The following is a 20,911-nucleotide window of genomic DNA, read 5'->3' on the forward strand; positions in this document are numbered from 1 at the left end:
GGGTTCCTTTTTCTCTCTGCATCCTTGCTAACACTTGTTATTTCTCATCTTTTAGACTCTAGCCATTCTGACAAGTGATATCAAATCATAGTTTTGACATACAAGGTTTGTAAGCAATTAATTCATTACTTTTACTATATATTTAGCCTTCCAGGGAAATTTACTCTTTAATATATATTCTTATTACTAATTAGTGCTCCAAATTTATTATACTTATAGGTCTAAAAGAGGAAGTCACCACATGTCACACAGGGCCACAGTGAAACAGGTTTTGGTCAAGTGGCAGAATGCAGGAGTAAGAAAAGAGCTTTTCCCATGGTCTTTGTTGGAATGGGAACGGCAAGGCAGGATGGGGTAAACAGTTTAGGATTGGCTGGTGTGAGAATTTCTGTGGCCTTTAAACTATATAGAAGCCTAGTACCTAGCTTAGGATGGTTAAGGCAGAGGACTATGGCTTCCTGGGGTACAGGACAAACAGAGGTATGGCCTTGCGTTGGTTAGTCTACAGATGAAAGGCATGCTCTGGGATGAGTCCTTGCTATCTCTAAGAACTGGCTGGCCCAGGAAGGGCAGTCTCTCCCAATCCAGAAAGGGATATTTTTAAAGACGACACAATGGCATAATACACAGACCCTAAAAAAATATATATAATAACATATTGGAAAGGGAGAGAGAGGGAGAAGCAGAGAGAACCTACCAATGTAGGTTCTGGGAACAGCATTGAACCCAGAGTCCTTGCTCTCCTGGAGCTCACCCTCTAGTGGGGGCAACAGAAAATAGAAAATGAGGTAAGAGAAGCTTGAGAAGCTTGATGGAGACTTTGAAGACAGGAAAGCAGAGTCAGGTACTGGAACATACAGTAGGAGGTGGGGAAGCCATTTCCATGAGGTGGTCAAAGAAGGTCTCCCCGAGGAGAGAGCATGGAGCAGAGACACACGTGAGTGGAGGGGGAGCTCCATCTGGAAAGGCTACCTAAGGGGAGGAGACAGTGAGTACAAAGTGCCGAGTTGGGAATGTGTGGGGGAGATTTGAAGAGCAGGGTGTCCAGGAGGGACATGGAGAGGGTGACATGGCCAGGGCCAGACCATGCAGGCTTAGGAGTCCACAGGAGGGCTTTTGGAATTATTCTAAATTTAGTGAGAAGACACTGAAGAATTAAGAGCATCAGGTGACACAACCTCCATGTTGCAGAACTACGGGGGCACCATTTCCAGGGACCACATTGTGAAAGAGTCTCCCTGGAGTTGGCGGAGTTGGCCTCCCTGCAACCCCAACTCTCCTACCCATGGCAGTCATTGCTAATCAATTACAGGCTCTGCTCATCCAGCCCGGGGTGCTCAGAATCCTTCTCCAGAAGGGACCCCACACAACCCCTGCCACTTCCTCAGAGCTGACTGTTCCATGCCCAGTATCTGCCATCATTTTCCCTGCCCCTTTGCTGACACTAGTACCTCCTGAAGCTCGACCGACAGAGATCAGGTGACACAGAGTTGGAGCAGACCTGATCAGTTCTTTATTGGGAAGGGGATGCAGTCTGTAATCCGACATATCTGTGACCCCAGAGAGATCTCAAGTTCAAGTCCCAGATGGGTTGCCGTGAGGTCATAGCTGCCATGGAAAAAGCCACGGGTGTGGCAATTATGCCAGCGCCAATACACCTGGATGATACGGACCGCGTGGAGCAAATGGCAGTAACGAAGGCGAATGTGCCACATACGGACCAAGGACTGCAGCTTGACCACTGCCCATTCTTGCTGTGAATAAAACTCTAGGGCTGCTCGTTTTCTCTTCTCCAGCAGCTTTGCCAGCATCACCTTCCACCAGTGCTGAATCATACACGCTCTGAGTGCTGCGTGCAGTAATGTCCTGCGCACCAGAGTGCCCCGCCACCAGGCCTGGATCTTTATGGCTTTCTGCTCTCGGTCAGGGAGCTTCTTTTTCTTTCGGGAGAGAGGTTACAAAGATAAAGAAATGATTCTCACGGAACGTTCCCCACCCACCTCAGCTCCAGGGCAGGCCAAGAAGAGCTTCCTCAGAAGGTCAGGAGCACTGGGCAGGGAGCCAGTAGACCAGATAGGTGTCCTACCCCTGCCCCTCTCTGCTTAATGGACCTGGTCGCATCACATTGTCCCCTGCATCTCAGGGTCCTCATCTATAAAATGGAGCATTCTGGCACTAGCTATCACACCATTACATGGACCTGGGTGGCCTGTCTGGAACAAGCTCACCATGTACCATGTTCCACCTGGGCCTGGCCACCTACCTGGGCTTGCATATTCCTTCCCTTCCACCCCTCCTGGAGGCTGGAGAAGTGGCATCCTTTGTTTGCCTTTCCTGCTTGACTCTCGCTCAACCCCACAACCTGCTGTGTCCTTCCGTCAAGTCACAGTATTAGAAGTTTCCCTGCTCCACGCAGTATGGAGTCCTCATTTACTTCTCATTTTCACTTCTTTTGATTCTCACATCTTAAACTTCAGTTAGCATGCATATGCACACATGCACTCACACACACACACACGCACACGCGCGCGCGCGCGCGCGCACACACACACACACACACACACACAGTTCTATACTCAGTTTTCCCTGTCCATGGCAATGCCTTCCCCAAACACAGCCTCACCACTCCACTCCCTAGCTCAGCATGGTCTGATTCCCACTTGCCAGGGGTTCCCCTCCCTACAACCAACTCTGTGCCTCAATCACCTACCTTTCTCTGACCAAGAAGAAACTAGGGGGAGAGGAGAATCAAAGATGAGTTGGATCCCTATTCATTCCAGCCAGTCTGGATAGGGCATTCATCTTGTTTGGCCTGGGACATTCTCGGTTTATGCTTATTGCTCCTGAGGAATCATTCATAGCACTAATTTTGCTCACAAATGGAACCTGGTTCAGATGCCAGATTCCAGGATCATGCCATGTTATGGGGCCCAGAGTCAGAGATGTTGTGAATAAGAGTCCCCCTCAACCTGAGGGCCTCCATTAACCTACCTTAGTTAGAGGGGGTGGAGTTGGAAGTAGAGGCTCTTCTTTCTTCGTCTCTTTCTCTTTCTTTGTCTTTTTTTCTGTCTTTTCTTTCTTTTTGTCTTTGTCTTTCTCTTTCTTTTTTTCTTTTTCTTTGTCTTTGTGTTTCCCTTTCTTCTCTTCCTCTTTCAGTGCTGTGGTTTCATCAGGATCCTTCTTAATGATTTCATCCTTGTGTAATCAGAGTTTAGAAAGGAAAGATATCAGTAAATGATTTCTGTACAACTGTGTGCCAAATCCACCACATGCTCCTGCCTTGCCCAAAGACCCTAGATATAGTACTCACATCATCAGTTAACTGTGAAATCCATGTTCCTCTGCCTGCAATTTTGGGTGGCTCTCTTACACATCACTGAGTGCCCATGACTTGGATGTAGATGGTTCAAATCCCCACAGATCTGCAAACCCCTAAGTTACCCATAGTTAAGAGCTTAATTGTCCTATCACTTTGGATCTGTACTCTTCTTTGAGATCCATACAATTTGTTGCACATGTACCAGTAGTTTGTTCCTTTGTATTGCTGAGTAGTAGATGTACTACAGTTGATTAACCAGTCATCCATTTGGGTTATGTTCACCCTTTTTTTGTGATTATCATACTATGAAATTTTTAAAAAAGATTTTATTTATTTATGTGAGACAGAGAGAGGAAGGCAGAGACAGAGGGAGAAGCAGGTTCCTCATGAAGCAGGGAGACCAATACAGGACTCGATCTCAGGATCCTGGGATCATGACCTGAGCCGAAGGTAGACGCTTAACCAAATGAGCCACCTAGGCACCCCCTACTATGAAATTTTTGTAGAAGTTTTTATATTTTCAGTTTTGTTGGATACATACCTAAGAGTGGAATGCTGGGTCTTATGGTAATTCTATATTTAACTCTTGAGAGACCAACAAACTGTTTCCACATCAGCTATTCCATTTTACATTTCCGAGTGCAATGTCTGTAAGATCCAGTTTCTCCAACCCTACTATCTTCTATATTGCAGAAATTATCATATTGCAGAGATACAGATGACTGCATTTGCTGATGGACTGATGTGAATAGGGATGGATAGAGATAACTGAAAGGGAGGATTCATAAAGGAATTTGAATCAAATAGATTTGGTGAATGGTAAAGGCACAAGGAGAAGAAATTTTTGGATAGAATCATGAAGTCGAGGGGTGCCTGTGTGGCTCAGTTGGTTGAGCATCTGCCTTTGGCTCAGGTTATGATCTCGGGGTCCTGGGATTGAGCCATACATTGGGCTCCCTGCTTGGCAGGGAGTCCACTTCTCCCTTTCCCTCTGACCCTCCTCCCTGCTTGTGCTCTCTGTCTTAAATAAACAAATAAAATCTAAAAAAAAAAAGAATCATGAAGTTGGGGAGTGGGAATCCTGTTTCTGCCATGTTCTGTTTGAAAAAAACTATTAGAGATCAAAGCAAGATGTTAAGTAGGAAGCTATACCTTGGATATGGAACTCAAAGAAGGTATCAGGCATAGTGATGTACCTTTGAGTGTCATCAGGATATAACAGATGCTTAAGACCATGTGACTGGATGATGTTATCTGGGGATACACATTAAGAGGAAATAAAAGAAGTTTTAAGACTGAGCATCTCATAGGTCAGAGGCTCATCAATGAAGCTATTGCTAAGATTAAGAAAAAGCAATCAATACTCTTGACCAGTGTAGTTTCTGTGCAGGTAGGGGGAAGGGTAGCAAAACTGGAGTGACTTTAGGAGATGCTGTATGTGGATGGAAATGATACGGTGAAAAGGTAGAAACTGATTTAGAGAAAAAAATGAAATCACAGTATGACATCATTGCCTGGCAAGAGGTGAGAGTGGGCAAAAGAATTGGTCTATAATGGACTGGAGATTTAAAAAAAAAAAGGTACTTCCTTACAGGCAGCTTGAAAAGCAATAATCTCTGATGCAATTATAGGACTGGGTGATTCAGGTAGGATGGAAGTGAAAATCACTGGAGGTGAGAGGCAGGGGGCTTTGGAGTGTCATCCAGACAACGTTGAAGGTACTAACCATGATATCACACTTAGGGTGGCAGTGATAGCAGTGAGAGCCCTATTTGTGTTTTGGCACCCTGGAGAAGCTGGTCCTAAGGATGGAGGCCGAGCCGAGTTTCCTTAAGATCATAATGTATGCTATTTCCCAAAGAAAACAGTATCCAAATTAGCACAAAACTTGCAAAACCTCGTGCCCAGTCACCACTAAGGCCAGCGTCCCGAGCATTCTCTGGGCTGTACTCCTCCCAAGAGAGCCAACCAAATGTCTTACTTCAAAATAGAGAGCCAGTGAGTGCAAGCCCCAGCTGGCCCGCAACAGCAGGCTGTCAGAGCATGGATTCAGAGGCAACTCTCATAAGTGGAGGTCCCCAGAGTTTTTGGGAATATAAAGCCGCCCTCCTTACCACCCAGACAATTGGAAGTTCAGGAGACAAGAATGGTGCCAGGGCAGTGGAATGGGAGACTTGGCTCTGGATGTGTGAGGACAACCTCAAGTGGCAGTTTCTGATTTGGATAGTCAGGGGCGTATGGCCACTGTCAGTCCAAAACAGGGGTCATACGCACTAAGGAATGGGAGTGAGGGTGGGATATCTGTCTTTCCCTACATAGAAGAGGGACGGCAGGTTCTTGGGGTCTTTGTGGTATGGGAGTCACTGAGACACACAAAACCTGGTCAGACATTTATTGGGGCAGTGGAGCCAGTTCTCCACCCTATAGTACTTAGACTGATAGGATTTCAATGTGGAACTCGGGTAGGTTGGGAACGACTTCGTATTGTTCCTGTAGACTATCACTGGTGCGGAAGGTCTGGAAGGCGAAGCAGCCTTCTGGGGCCTGGAGGATGCAGAGAGTGTTGCACATGCGGCAGTAACGTCGATGGCACTGCCACATGCGAACCCAGGACTGGAGCTTGACTGCCGCCTCCTCTTGGATTACATAGATCTTCAACAGGTCCTGCCGCCACTTCAGAACCCGCCTCCACAGGACTGTTCTCCACCAGATCTGAATCATCCAGGCCCTGAGGGCAGCCACCAGCAGGGTGCGACGCACCAGCGTGCCGCGCCACCAGGCCTGGATCTTCCCAGCCGCCTTGGCTCTTGCTCTGCGGCGTTTTTCATGAAGCCGCTAACCAAGCAAAGCAGAGGACACCATGTGAATTTGTCACAGACAATCACAGTCTGGTGCCTGCCACGAAGGAGCTCTGATCTTCTCTCTTAACAACCAGCCTTTCCCCCTGGTGGTTCTGAGGACCCAGGAGTCCAGGGTGGGGTTTTGCCTCTACTATCTTGTCTGTGGCCACAGACACATGGGCTCATCCTCTGAGTCCTGGGTCCTCATCTACAAAATGGGGAAATCCTTGCCCTCTGGTCTTCACAAGTTCGTGGAAATCAATGGAAACACCTTCTGATCCAGAAGACTTGGCGTGGGCGTGAGGAGCCAAAGGGTGCTCCGAGGATGAACCTCTGCAATTATGGCCTGTGTCTCAGCACACATCCCAGCCTGTGATGTTGCCTCCTGATGCTTCACAGCGTGCCATGACCCCTTGAGGCCTTGCCCTTACCTCATTTCTTTTGATTTCCACCACTACCTCTCAGCTACCCCCCATATCCTGCTTATCCTGGGCCACTCCTTCTCCAGCTCTGAGGTGCCCACTGCTATGCCCCAACTTCCAGGGACCTGTTCACATCCCAATTCCTCACCTCTCTGCTGTCTCTCCATACTTAACACAGCTCACTCAGAGGAGGGAGGGGATTTATGGGGACAGGAGAGCAACACTGAGTTGACTCCTCAGCTGTGGGACCAGAGATGGATCCTTCCAAGGACTTTGTGGTGGACAATCAGTGATCTCTGGTTGTCTCGTGCTCCTGGGCCCCACCTACCTTCAGTTTCTCTTTCTCTTGTGCATCCTTATCTGGACCAGACTTCTGCAGTCAGAATAGAGGGAGAAAGCATGAGTGAGGGCCAGCTTCTGTGCCAAGTCCTCACAGCCCTACCTCCCCATTCTTTCCGACTCCTTTGAAGTCATCTGGTGCTTCCTTCTGCCCTGGGCCAGCTCCCCACCCCCAGGGAAAGGGTGTCTGTCTTACACAGCATTTACTGCCCATTGTTTGGGGCAGTGTTTCTGGTGTTCACACCCCCTCTGGTTGCTGCTCCATTGGCCCTGGCAGAGGCAGGAAGGGTAGGAGAGGAGGAGTTAGCCATGATGTCACAAGGGCAACTATGACCCAAGGGCCCGGTAGCCTTCTACAGGCTCAAAGTTGTTGGATACTGAGGAAACATCTGCCCACTTCCCTCTTTCCAAGGGTGGACAAATGGCCTTGGTGAAACCACAGCCCTTGTGAATCTGTCCTGTTCCAAGGATGATCTCTACTCAGCCCACCCACAGGACCCTCCCGTTGTCAGCCCCTGAGGAGGACAGCTTACACAGCACAGAGGAAGGCGTACGGGCTCATTCTGCTCCCTGTATCCTGCCTTCTCTGCCACCATACCCTTCCTCAGTGTGTGGGGAAGTCTTTTTAATGACCATCGCTGGGAGTATGGAGGGTGAGCCAAGGAAGGGTCAGGATGGAGGTACCTCAGTCAATTTCTACTTCCTCCAGCTGCTGTAACCTCCTGTCCTCCTGGAGCTGTTTGGTCCCTAGCAGACCAATAGATGTTTCTTAAAACAAAACAAGCCCTTCCAATTCTGTGTCTGAAACTTAGCAGGCTGGAGGAATTTTCCAAACATGAGTCATGATGTAAGAGAGTGTCCCCCAATATAGTCTCCTCTGGTGGTAGCAATGGTCCTATTTTAAAGGGTCACTTAGTTATTCAGGCTTGCTTCCAAGACCAGCTGCCTCTGGCTGTCCCCACTCCCATCTCTCAGCCATGTTCACTTCTCTTAACCGACCCTAGATAGCACTCCCTCCAGACCTCAGTAACATGCTGACATGGTCTCTGTCATTTCAAGGTATCAGCTCCCCACCAAAAAAGATAGGATGTGGCTTTCTGCTCCATCCCAGACAACCCCACTCTTTCTCCCTGCGTCATCTCAGTTAGGTCACTTGCAGTTTAGGTCCCCACTCACAGTATTTATATTATTGTGACTCTGTGAGTTCCACTGACCACTGTGCTACAGAGCACAACTCTGCTTCCCTATCCTTTCCTGCACAACTTCACAAAACGCTTTTTATCATGAAAACGTTTCAATATATACAAGATTTAACAACAGATCATGAACTCCCCGTGTACTCATGACCCAGCATAACCTGTTCTCCTCTCTGCTCCGCTGCTGAGTCACTCCAGCGGTTCTCTACAGCAGACAGTCCTGTGAGAGGAGCATCTTCCTGCATCTCTGTACAGCCACGGAAGGCTTTCTCCTGGGGACACACACTAGTGTGACTTGCTGAGTCGTGGGACAGGTGGCTCCTCCACGCTACTATGTGCTGACAGATTCCTCTCCACAGTGGCAGTACCAGTCCAACCTCTGTCAATCACCTCCTAATTTCTGCCAAACTGAAGGAGGTGAACTGATGTCACCTTGTTGTTTTAATTTACATTTCTCTGACTAGGTATTCGTGCAGAGCATGAGCTTCGGGGTGGGTAACTTGGCTCCAATCTGGACACAGACGTTTTCTGGCTGTGTGAACTGGAGCAACTCTTTCAGTGGTGTCTGTTTCCTCCTGGGCAAAGTGGAGAGAACGATACAGTGCCTCCTTTAAAGAAATGTTGTGGAAATCCACACAGGTAGCATCTTAGGAATGACACTTGGCCCTAGTACGGCCGTGTCTTTCAGCTCTCAGGGTTATCTCATCTTGGCCTTCTGACACCTCTGTGTAGTTGCCTGATCTAGTCCTTGGCCTTTTTTCCCACTGGAATCCCATCATCCTCTTGTATAACTTCTGTGGACAACCCTTTGCTGGATGGAAATGTTGCAAATATCTTCTCCCACACGATCATCTCCCTGGTGACTTTTTTCACATTCCCATCAACACCTGTCTTATTAATTTTCACCATTCTCACCAGTGTGAAGTGGTATCTCATTGTGGTTATTTATTTATTTATTTATTAACAATAAATTTATTTTTTATTGGTGTTCAATTTGCCAACATACAGAATAACACCCAGTGCTCATCCAGTCAAGTGCCCCCCTCAGTGCCCGCCACCCAGTCACCTCCACCCCCCGCCCTTCTGCCCTTCCACCACCCCTAGTTCATTTTGGTTTTGATTTGTATTTCCCTGATGCCAAGTGATACGGAGCATTTTTTCATGGCCATATGTATCATACATATGTTGGCCATATGTATGTCTTCTTTGGTGAAATTTCTGTTCATGTCTTTTGCCCATTTCATGATTGGATTGTCTAGAAGAATGGAACTAGACCATTCTCTTACACCATACACAAAGATAAACTCAAAATGGATGAAAGATCTACAGGTGAAACAAGAATCAATCTATGAAGGCAAGGGAAACAAAAGCAAAAATGAACTATTGGGACTTAATCAAGATAAAAAGCTTCTACACAGCAAAAGAAACAGTCAACAAAATTAAAAGACAACCTATAGAATGGGAGAAGATATTTGCAAATGACATATCAGATAAAGGGTTAGTAGCCAAGATCAATAAAGAACTTATTAAACTCAACACCCAAAAAACAAACAACCCAGTCAAGAAATGGGCAGAAGACATGATATGGTCTCTTTCATTTCAAGGCATCATCTCCCCACCAAAAAAGACATACAAACACATGGCCAACAGACACATGAAAACAGGTTCAACATCACTTGGCATCAAGGAAATACAAATCAAAACCACAATAATATAGTACCTTGCACCAGTCAGAATGGCTAAAATTAACAATTCAGGAAGCAACATATGTTGATGAGCAAGGGGGACACTCTTATACTGTTGATGGGAATGCAAGCTGGTGCAGCCACTCTGGAAAGCAGTATGGAGGTTCCTCAAAAAGTTAAAGAGAGAACCACCCTATGACCCAGCAATTGCACTACTGGATATTTACCCCAAAGATACGGGATGCAGTGAAACGCCAGGACACCTGCACCCCAGTGTTTATAGCAGCAATGTCCACAATAGCCAAACTTCAGAAGGAATCTCGGTGTCCATTGAAAGATGAATGGACAAAGAAGATGTGGTCTATATATACAATGGAATATTACTCAGCCATTAGAAACAACGAATACCCACCATTTGCTTTGACGTGGATGGAACTGGAGGGTATTATGCTGAGTGAAGTAAGTCAATCAGAGAAGGACAATCATTATATGGTTTCACTCATATGGGGAATATAAGAGATAGTGAAAGGGATTATAGGGGAAAGGAAAGAAAATGAGTGGGAAAAATTAGGGTGACAAAAAACATGAGAGACTCCTAACTCTGGGAAATGAACAAAGGGTAGTGGAAGGGGAGGCAGGTGGGGGCATGGGGTGACTGAGTGATGGGCACTAAGGGGGGCACTTGATGGGATGAGCGCTGGGTGTTATATGTTGGCAAATCGAACTCCAATATATATATTGTGTGTGTGTGTGTGTGTGTATATGTGTGTGTGTGTGTATAAAAACACCCAAGAAACAATCAAATAAAAATCTTTAAAAAATAAAAAATAACTTCTACCTTTCAATTTTCTCAATTTAATACTTATAGAAATCCTACTAGTCAAATCATAGATTGATCTTCTGATTTTCCAATATTTTCTATACAATTTTATTTTATTAAAAAGATTTTATTTATTTGAGCAAAAGCAAGCACATGAGTGGGGGAGGAGCAGAGAGACAGATACAAGCAGACTCTGTGCTTAGCACAGAGCCTGATGTGGGACTCGATCTCACAAACTTGAGATTATGACCTGAGCTGAAATCAAGAGTTAGACACTTAATCAACTGAGCTACCAAGGCTCCCCTACACTATTTTCTAACTGTCTTTTTATTATACTTTTTGGGAAGATTTTCTCCATTTTTAAGAGTCTTAACTTTAAAGAGCTCTTTCTTGTCCTGGGACTATTCTCCTTTTATAGCACACTATTCTTGTTTCATTGATTCATCATCTCTTGTTAGGAATATTAGTTATGATTGTTAGTTTGGTTTTAAACCTTTTTCTTTTGTTGCCAATATTGTCTCTATTTCTTTTAAGACCCCTTTTATTCTGTTTTTCTTTTTATCTCAGTCTCTCATGTTAATGATGCTTGGTTGTCTATTCATGTGTATGAACATGGCACTAGAATGCCAAAGGGAAGCTCAGCACGCAGGGTGGGGCTTATTAACTGGTGTCCCTCAGTATAGGTTAATAAGGCAGAGTTGGATTTTGTCTCAATGGGGGACCCTAAATATAGGCATTTATTTGTTTTATTCTTTGGAGCTTATGGTAGATTGCTTTAGTGGACCTGTATTCATACTTTTTCCTATGGAACTTTGTACTTTCTTCCCATAAGGAGATATCATGTGCCTTGAGTTTGGCAGTGCAATATGCTTTGGTCAGGAGAATAAGGTGGAATGATGACATGCAAATTTGGGCTTGGCTTTGAAAGTCTTTGCCAATTTATGTTTGTTCTTTTACACTTCTGCCATTGCCAACAAGGAAGTGCTCAGGTAGCCACCTGGTATGAGGAGAAGGATGAGAAACATGTGGAACAGACTTCCCTAACCAAGTGATCCTACCTAAATACAGCCTAGGTCAACATTCTTACTCTTGCATGCCATTGAGGCTTATGGCAGTCTGTTATGCAGCATTTGTGTAGCAATAATTAACTGATGCCCCAGAAAGGAATCCCAGAACCTCAAGCCAAAGAGTAGAATAAAACTTGACTGCAAGCCTTCAGGAAGGTGAGTTGGCACAGAGGGCTGGAGGCTTCACTTTCAATTAATCCCTCCATTTTGGTATGGTGCTTCACCTTTGCCTTCAGCCATGACTGAAATCTCTGCATCTAGATGCTCTCTGGTTCAAGTATGCAGAACTATTGTCCAACCGTACACATGAAGGAGGAAAATGGGGTGAAAGGGAAATACAACAAATCATTATTTAAATTTTTATTCCTCATTTTAGATTCTTAGTAGTTTGTGTCTCAATTGTTATTATTACAGTCTTGTGGTATATTTTAATGTAACTAATTGTACTACCTTATAGTCTCTTTTTTCAAAGTTGCCTTGACTAATTTTGGACACTTATTCAATGTGATTTTTTTTGTATTGGTTTGTCAAGTTCTTAAAGACAAAATTTTTATTTTTATTTTTTTATTATTAAAAAAATTTTTTTAATTTATTTATGATAGGCACGCAGAGAGAGAGAGAGAGAGAGGCAGAGACACAGGCAGAGGGAGAAGCAGGCTCCATGCACCGGGAGCCCGACGTGGGATTCGATCCCGGGTCTCCAGGATCGCGCCCTGGGCCAAAGGCAGGCGCCAAACCGCTGCACCACCCAGGGATCCCAAAGACAAAATTTTTATAGGAATTGAGTTTAACTTATAGACAAACCTGTAGATAATTGATGACTTTACAATGGTAAGTCATTCTATCAATAACTATATGGTATATTTCTCCTTCTATTCAGTTTTCCTTTATATCCTTTGAGCTGTGGACAAAAGTGCCATGTGTAACTTCAAGGATATGCCCTAAAAGAGAAGGAGTATGCTTTGCTCCTCCTCTTTCCATCTTGCTGGATGGATTGCGGATGGGAATGTTGAAATTGAAGTAGCTGGGGTGCCTGGATGTCTCAGGTGGTTAGGCTCTTGGTCTCAGCTCAGGTCTTGATCTCAGGGTCATGAGTTCAAGTCTCACATTGGGCTCCACCAACATGGAGCCTACTTAAAAAAAACAAAACAACAAGAAAAAGAAATTGAAGAATCCATTTACAATCATGAAGTGACCTTGGGCTTAGAAGCCATATGTAGCAGAGTAACAAGTTAGAAGGGCCAGGATTCCTTCCCCTGTGAAGTTCCATCCTGGGAGTAGACACCTATTTCTGAACTTTTTTGGGAAAGAGAAATTAACCTCCAATTTATTTGAACCTCTGTTACTTCGGTTGTGCTGACATTCACAGTGACCACATAGTTATGCTCTACCCCAGTGGTTCTCAAAATGGGGTTCCTTAGAACAGGAACAGTAGCCACAGCATCACCTGGAAACTTATTAGAAATACCCATTCTTGGGACCCTCTACTGAATCAGAAGTGCTGGATGGGGGCCCAGCAGTCTGCTTTAATGAGCCCTCCACATGATTGTGATGTATGCTAAAGTTTGAAAAGCTTTGTTCTATTTCTTTCCTAGGTCCAACACATCCAGTAAGATGTCCATGGGATGACTGCCTACTTTCTTTGGGAGGCAGAACTCAGAAGTTATCCTGGAAGTAAAGGCTACAACACATAGACTTTGTGTAAGTTGAGTAGAAGGCAAGAGATGGATGACAATTTTATTTATTCCAATTGAATTATTCCAATTGAATATTCAATTTTGTAGCAATTGAAACAATTGCTACAATTGTTTCATGAATGGCTGATGGTTGCCCATGGCTCCCTCCTGCTGACTTGTTAAACTAGGCCAATTAAAAAACTTCATATTTGGCTCATAGGTGACCAATCCAGGATTAGATTCATTTCAGGCCATTCTGATTCTAGATAATTAGAAGATTTACCTATTAATCTACGGCAATTTCCCCTTTCACCACACTACACAGCATTACAAGAATATTCTGGTCCTCTGGGCACATTAAGTGAGAGATAATTCCACACTTACTGTCAATAATTCCCTAGGCACACCTTATGCCAAGTTTCTAATTCAAAAACTAATTTTTGAAAACTACTTTCTAAAAACCAGCTCACATCAAATTCAATTTCTTTTAAGTGTTTATTAATCTATTGAGATCTTCTATTCTTTTGCTCTCTGTCTCAGCAAACTGACTTAAGTGAAAATGAGGGTTTATTGGCTCACAAAATAAATTCCCATAATATAGGCAATGGTAGCCTCAGGCATGGCTGGATCCAGAGAGAGGCTCAAAGGAATCCTCAAGATTTAGTCTCTCTCCTGGCACCTGTTAAATATACTTTCCTCTGTGTCAGCTCCATTCTTAGCTATTTCCATGTGGTGCCCACAGCAGCTCTGGTTTCATAGTCTTTATAACTGGCCATCCTAGTGTTCCAAAACAGTACCAGAATGAAGACTCATTGCCCTGGCTTGTGTCATGTGCTCATCCCTGAACCATGTGTATAAAGTATTCTGATATTCCTCTAAGTGTTTGCACATCCTAGGCTGAGCCTGGATTGGGTCAATGCCTTGATCATCCAGCGGCAACCATTGTGCCTCCCTTTCATCTTTGTGAAGCTCTCAGGAATAAGGAGTAAGCAGGGCTTAGAAGAGCAGAACTGTATCTGAGGATTGGCAGGTGAAATATTTATGATCTCTACCAGAAATGTACAGATCCAGAAAATCCAGTGAATTGAAAAAACATAGATAAAGAGACATGACATTATCAAATATATAGAGAAGGAGGATAAGACTGAGGGGGAAAGATACTGAGGAACATAAACAGATAATTATAGTAAAAGACAAAATTATGGAGGATAGGCAGAAAGACACAGAGAGATGAAAACCAATAAAGCGGGATCTGTAGATTAAATGGAGAGACAAGAATAGATTCTCCTTCTACCACCCAGCACACACACACACACGTGCACGCGCACGCACACGCACACACAGAAACATTGCCAGAGAGAAATAATAATTCAAAGAGCCCAAGAATAAGGGTGCCTAGGTGGCTCAATTGGTAAGTGTCTGCCTTCAGCTCAGGTCATGATCTCAAACCCTGCATTGGGCTCCCGGCTCAGGGCGAAGTCTGCTTCTCCCTCTCCCTCTGCTCCTCTCCTTGCATGTGTTCTCTCTATCACATAAATAAAGTCTTAAAAAAAAACAAAGAGCCCAAGAATAACACATCTATTGGGTATGTATGATCTAGGATGGTTGCCTGAGAGATTCATTCAGGGATGGTGGGACAGGTGTTTCTAGAAAGTAGGATGTGAACCATGGTGAAGCCACAAATCCAAGGCCTGGTAGGATCATGTACTCATTCATTATACATCTGCTGGAACCACAAAAAGACAGCCACAACCTAATGAAAAGTTCAAAAACTAGAACAGACTCCCCCAATGGTGTGCAAATGACCAAAAAGGATTGAAGATGCCCAACATTGTTTATCATGAAGGAAATGCAAATCATACTGCAGTGAGGTACCACTTCCCACACACTGAGTTGACTAGAATTTGAAAAAAAGAAAATAACAAGTGTCATCAAGATTGTAGAAAAATTGGATCCCTGTACATTGTTGGTGAGAATGTAAAATGGTGTAGATGCTAAATATTCATAGTGGCATCATTCACAGTATCCAAAAGGTAATCCAAATGTCTATCAAAAAATGAATGGATAAACAAGAGCCGGTTTAGCCATACAATGACCAATCAGCTATAAAAAGTAATGAAAAATACAGGACACCTGGGTGGCTCAGTCCGTTAAGTGTCCAACTCTTGATTTTGGCTCAGGTCATGATCTCAGGGTCACGAGATTGAGCCCCATGTTGGGCTTCACATTCATCGGGCAGTCTGCTTGAGATTCTCTCCCTCTGCTCTGCCCCATGCCCCCGCAATTCTCCCTCTAAAATAATAAGTCTTTAAGAAGTAATGAACTGCTGATGCAAGCTACAGTGTGGATGAACCTCAAAAACATATTAAAACCAGATACAAAAGATTTTATTTCATTTATATGAAAAGTCCACAATAGGTAAATATTTTGGAAATGGGCTGAAGATTGGTGGTAGACATTGACTGGAGGATGGGGTACTGGCAAGTGATGGCTTCATGGGCACAGGGTTTTCATTTAGGACTATGAAAATGTTTTAGAACTCAATACAGATGATAGTGGTTGTTTGTGACAGCACTAAATGCCACTGAACTGTTAGTCTTACATTGATGGTTAATATTGTGGTTTATCTAAAAATGGTTATATGAATTTTACTTAAATTAGATCCATGTTTTATGCTATTCTATATGATGGTCTGTCAGATGTGGTCGCAAAAAGAATTGAAGCACAAGAAAACAAAATTTATTATACTCCAAGGTCTGAAAAAAGGGGAGGTCACTACATGTCACCCAGGGTCAAGGGGCAGCATCAGGTTTGTTCAGGAGGCAGAAGACAGGACTAAGAAAACAGTTTTCCCCTGACCATTGTTGGAGTGGGAAAGGGAAGGCAGGGTAGGGTAAACAGTTTGGGATTGGATGGTTTGAGTATCTCTGTGACCTCTAAGCTGTTGGGGAGCCCTCAGATGCCTAGTACCTGACTTGGATGATTAAAGCAGAAGACTATGGCTTTCTGGGGTACAGGATAAACAGAGGTATGGCCTTGCATTGGTTAGTCTACAAATGAAAGGCATGCTCTGGGATGGGTCCTTGCTATCTCTAAGAACTGGCTGGCCCCAGGAAGGGCAGTCTCTCCCAATCCAGAAAGGGATATTTTTAAAGACGACATAATGGCATAATACACAGACCCTAAAAAATATATATACAATAACATTTGGAAAGGGAGAGAGAGGGAGAAGCAGAGAGAACCTACCAATGTAGGTTCTGGGAACAGCATTGAACCCAGAGTCCTTGCTCTCCTGGAGCTCACCCTCTAGTGGGGGCAACAGAAAATAGAAAATGAGGTAAGAGAAGCTTGAGAAGCTTGATGGAGACTTTGAAGACAGGAAAGCAGAGTCAGGTACTGGAACATACAGTAGGAGGTGGGGAAGCCATTTCCATGAGGTGGTCAAAGAAGGTCTCCCCGAGGAGAGAGCATGGAGCAGAGACACACGTGAGTGGAGGGGGAGCTCCATCTGGAAAGGCTACCTAAGGGGAGGAGACAGTGAGTACAAAGTGCCGAGTTGGGAATGTGTGGGGGAGATTTGAAGAGCAGGGTGTCCAGGAGGGACATGGAGAGGGTGACATGGCCAGGGCCAGACCATGCAGGCTTAGGAGTTCACAGGAGGGCTTTTGGAATTATTCTAAATTTAGTGAGAAGACACTGAAGAATTAAGAGCATCAGGTGACACGACCTCCATGTTGCAGAACTACGGGGGCACCATTTCCAGGGACCACATTGTGAAAGAGTCTCCCTGGAGTTGGCGGAGTTGGCCTCCCTGCAACCCCAACTCTCCTACCCATGGCAGTCATTGCTAATCAATTACAGGCTCTGCTCATCCAGCCCGGGGTGCTCAGAATCCTTCTCCAGAAGGGACCCCACACAACCCCTGCCACTTCCTCAGAGCTGACTGTTCCATGCCCAGTATCTGCCATCATTTTCCCTGCCCCTTTGCTGACACTAGTACCTCCTGAAGCTCGACCGACAGAGATCAGGTGACACAGAGTTGGAGCAGACCTGATCAGTTCTTTATTGGGAAGGGGATGCAGTCTGTAATCCGACATATCTGTGACCCCAGAAAGATCTCAAGTTCAAGTCCCAGATGGGTTGCCGTGAGGTCATAGCTGCCATGGAAAAAGCCACGGGTGTGGCAATTATGCCAGCGCCAATACACCTGGATGATGCGGACCGCGTGGAGCAACCGGCAGTATCGCTGGCGAGTGAGCCACATGCGGACCAAGGACTGCAGCTTGACCACTGCCAATTCTTGCCGCGAGAAGGACTCTAGGGCTGCTCGTTTTCTCTTCTCCAGCAGCTTTGCCAGCATCACCTTCCACCAGTGCTGAATCATACACGCTCTGAGTGCTGCATGCAGTAATGTCCTGCGCACCAGAGTGCCCCGCCACCAGGCCTGGATCTTTATGGCTTTCCGCTCTCGGTCAGGGAGCTTCTTTTTCTTTCGGGAGAGAGGTTACAAAGATAAAGAAATGATTCTCACGGAACGTTCCCCACCCACCTCAGCTCCAGGGCAGGCCAAGAAGAGCTTCCTCAGAAGGTCAGGAGCACTGGGCAGGGAGCCAGTAGACCAGATAGGTGTCCTACCCCTGCCCCTCTCTGCTTAATGGACCTGGTCACATCACATTGTCCCCTGCATCTCAGGGTCCTCATCTATAAAATGGAGCATTCTGGCACTAGCTATCACACCATTACATGGACCTGGGTGGCCTGTCTGGAACAAGCTCACCATGTACCATGTTCCACCTGGGCCTGGCCACCTACCTGGGCTTGCATATTCCTTCCCTTCCACCCCTCCTGGAGGCTGGAGAAGTGGCATCCTTTGTTTGCCTTTCCTGCTTGACTCCCGCTCAACCCCACAACCTGCTGTGTCCTTCCGTCAAGTCACAGTATTAGAAGTTTCCCTGCTCCACGCAGTATGGAGTCCTCATTTACTTCTCATTTTCACTTCTTTTGATTCTCACATCTTAAACTTCAGTTAGCATGCATATGCACACATGCACTCACACACACACACACACACACACACACACACACACACACACAGTTCTATACTCGGTTTTCCCTGTCCATGGCAATGCCTTCCCCAAACACAGCCTCACCACTCCACTCCCTAGCTCAGCATGGTCTGATTCCCACTTGCCAGGGGTTCCCCTCTCTACAACCAAGTCTCTGTGCCTCAGTCACCCACCTTTCTCTGACCAAGAAGGAACTAGGAGGAGAGGAGAACCAAGGATGAGTTGGATCCCTATTCATTCCAGCCAGTCTGGATAGGGCATTCATCTTGTTTGGCCTGGGACATTCTCGGTTTATGCTTATTGCTCCTGAGGAATCATTTATAGCACTAATTTTGCTCACAAATGGAACCTGGTTCAGATGCCAGATTCCAGGATCATGCCATGCTATGGGGCCCAGAGTCAGAGATGTTGTGAATAAGAGTCCCCCTCAACGTGAGGGCCTCCATTAACCTACCCTAGGCGGAGGGGGTGGAGTTGGAGTTGGAGGTGTGGATGGAGGCTCTGTTTTCTTTTTCTTTTTCTTCTCTTTCTCTTTCAGCAATGTGGTTTCATCAATCTCTTCTATTACGATTTCACAAAACTGGCCATCCTTCTGTAATCAGAGTTTAGAGGGGAAAGGAATCGGTAGGCGTTCTTTATACAGCTGAGTGCCAAGTCCACCACAAACTCCACTTCCTGCCTGGCCCTGAATCCCTAGATGTAGAACCCATATCCTGAGTTAACTTTGTAAATCCACCTTCCCCTGCCTGCAACTGTGGGTGGCTCTCTTACACAACACCGAATGCCCATGACTTGGATATAGGTGGTTCAAATCCCCTCAGGTCTGTAATTCCCCAAATTCCCCATGGTTAGGAGCTCAATGGTTCCATTGCTCCCAGGTCTGTACTCTCCCAGCTGTGGGCTGGCAGGAAGAGGGGAGGAGGAGACAGGGCTATGATGTCATAAGGGCACCTGTGACTCAGGCACCAGGATGCTTCCAGACAGTTGAGTTCTTTTTGATGAAATGCAGAAGTCCTTGTCCACCCTTTCCTACGGTAAATGCTCACAATTTGGCTTAAAAGGTAGTATGCTGAAAATACTGCCCATGGACACAAAAGTGTATAGAAACAGTCCTTTCAGGCTGGTTGATGAAAACATAAATTTGAGTCAATTTAAACATTTATTGATAGAAATTCAATTAGATGCATTTCTTTTCAAATAATGGAAACAAATGATTAGAAAGAATGAGTTTGCAACAAAATCTTAAATAAGGTCTTCACTAAAGATTTATGAATGCCTAGGAAGCACAGGAAGAGATCCCCAACATCATCAGTCATGAGGGAAAGGAAAATCAGAACCACAATACGATACCCCCAGACACCTTAGAGAATGGCTGACAAAAAATACTGACAACACCAAATATTGGCAAAGACATACAACAGCTAGATCTCTTCTAACACTGCTGGTGGGAAAGTAAGAAACAAACACTTTGGAAAGTGGTTTGGCAGTTCCTAATGAAGTTCAGCATATATTCACCCTATAACTCAGCAGTTCTACGCCTAGATATTTACTTTTTTTTAAATTTTTATTTATTTATGATAGTCACAGAGAGAGAGAGAGAGGCAGAGACACAGGCAGAGGGAGAAGCAGGCTCCATGCACCGGGAGCCCGACGTGGGATTCGATCCCGGGTCTCCAGGATCGCGCCCTGAGCCAAAGGCAGGCGCTAAACCGCTGCGCCACCCAGGGATCCCTAGATATTTACATAAGAGAAATGAAAACACATGTCGGCAAAAAAGTTGTGCATGTTGGGACGCCTGGGTGGCTCAGCGGTTGAGTGTCTGCCTTCAGCTTAGAGCGTGATCCCAGGTCCTGGGATCAAGTCCTGCATCAGGCTCCCTGCATGGAGCCTAGTGCTTCTCCCTCTGCCTGTGTCTCTGCCTCTCTCTCTCCGTGTCTCTCATGAATAAATAAATTAAATCTTTTTTTTTAAAGTTGTGCATGCATGTTCATAGCAACTTCATTCAAAGAGGTCAACATTGGAAATAAATCAAATGTTTACCAACAGGTGATTAGGCAAAGAAATTGTGGTATATTCATTGAATGAGCTAATACACAGTAATAAAAATGGACAAATGACTGACACCCACAATAACATAGGTGAACCTCAAAAACATGCTAAATGAAAGCAGCCACACATCAAAGAGCATTATAGGATGATTCCACTTATATAAAGTTAGAAAACAGGCAAAACAAAACTATAGGTAAAATAGTTCATAAATGGGATAAGGTCTGAGAGGTACTGCCAACTAACAGCACAAAGAGAAATTTGCTATATCTTATTTTGAGTGGTGGTTACCAGGGAATACAGAATTACAAAAACTCATTAAATGTCATTAATAAGCACTTGAGGAAGCCACAAAGAAGGGATATATCGAGACAAGGAGGCTATTTAAGGTTGGAGGGTGTTAGTGGTAAGTTAACAGGGTGAGTGGGTGGGGGA

The 20,911-nt window shown here is 45.0% G+C and overlaps 2 protein-coding genes and 1 long non-coding RNA gene across 4 annotated transcripts; 1 reads left to right on the forward strand and 2 right to left on the reverse strand.

Moving 5' to 3' along the window:
- Positions 1–1,490: 1,490 nt before the first annotated feature.
- On the reverse strand, positions 1,491–7,275 carry IQCF3 (IQ motif containing F3). Of its 2 annotated transcripts, XM_072786034.1 has the most exons (4): positions 7,117–7,269; positions 6,910–6,954; positions 2,992–3,195; positions 1,491–1,940 (listed from the first exon to the last, which is right to left on the reverse strand). In XM_072786034.1, the coding sequence occupies exons 1-4, from the start codon at positions 7,132–7,134 to the stop codon at positions 1,506–1,508; spliced, it is 702 nt and encodes a 233-aa protein (XP_072642135.1). In that variant the 5' UTR covers positions 7,135–7,269; the 3' UTR covers positions 1,491–1,505. The 2 variants fall into 2 exon arrangements, with proteins under 2 accessions (XP_072642135.1, XP_072642136.1); XM_072786035.1 differs by lacking the exons at positions 1,491–1,940; positions 2,992–3,195 and adding an exon at positions 5,698–6,154 and having other exon boundaries at positions 7,117–7,275.
- Positions 7,245–14,878, forward strand: LOC140610230 (uncharacterized). Its single transcript, XR_012011971.1, has 3 exons — positions 7,245–7,600; positions 12,291–12,519; positions 13,284–14,878. It is a non-coding gene; the product is annotated as an uncharacterized lncRNA (long non-coding RNA).
- A 2,525-nt stretch (positions 14,879–17,403) lies between these two features.
- On the reverse strand, positions 17,404–19,361 carry LOC140610229 (IQ domain-containing protein F5-like). Its single transcript, XM_072786036.1, has 3 exons — positions 19,202–19,361; positions 18,885–19,022; positions 17,404–17,853 (listed from the first exon to the last, which is right to left on the reverse strand). Exons 1-3 carry the CDS (start codon positions 19,217–19,219, stop codon positions 17,419–17,421), a joined length of 591 nt encoding a protein of 196 aa, XP_072642137.1. The 5' UTR covers positions 19,220–19,361; the 3' UTR covers positions 17,404–17,418.
- Between the last annotated feature and the right edge of the window lie 1,550 nt (positions 19,362–20,911).

This window comes from Canis lupus, chromosome 19 (genome assembly GCF_048164855.1).
Source record: "Canis lupus baileyi chromosome 19, mCanLup2.hap1, whole genome shotgun sequence".
Taxonomy (NCBI): Eukaryota; Metazoa; Chordata; class Mammalia; order Carnivora; family Canidae; genus Canis; species Canis lupus.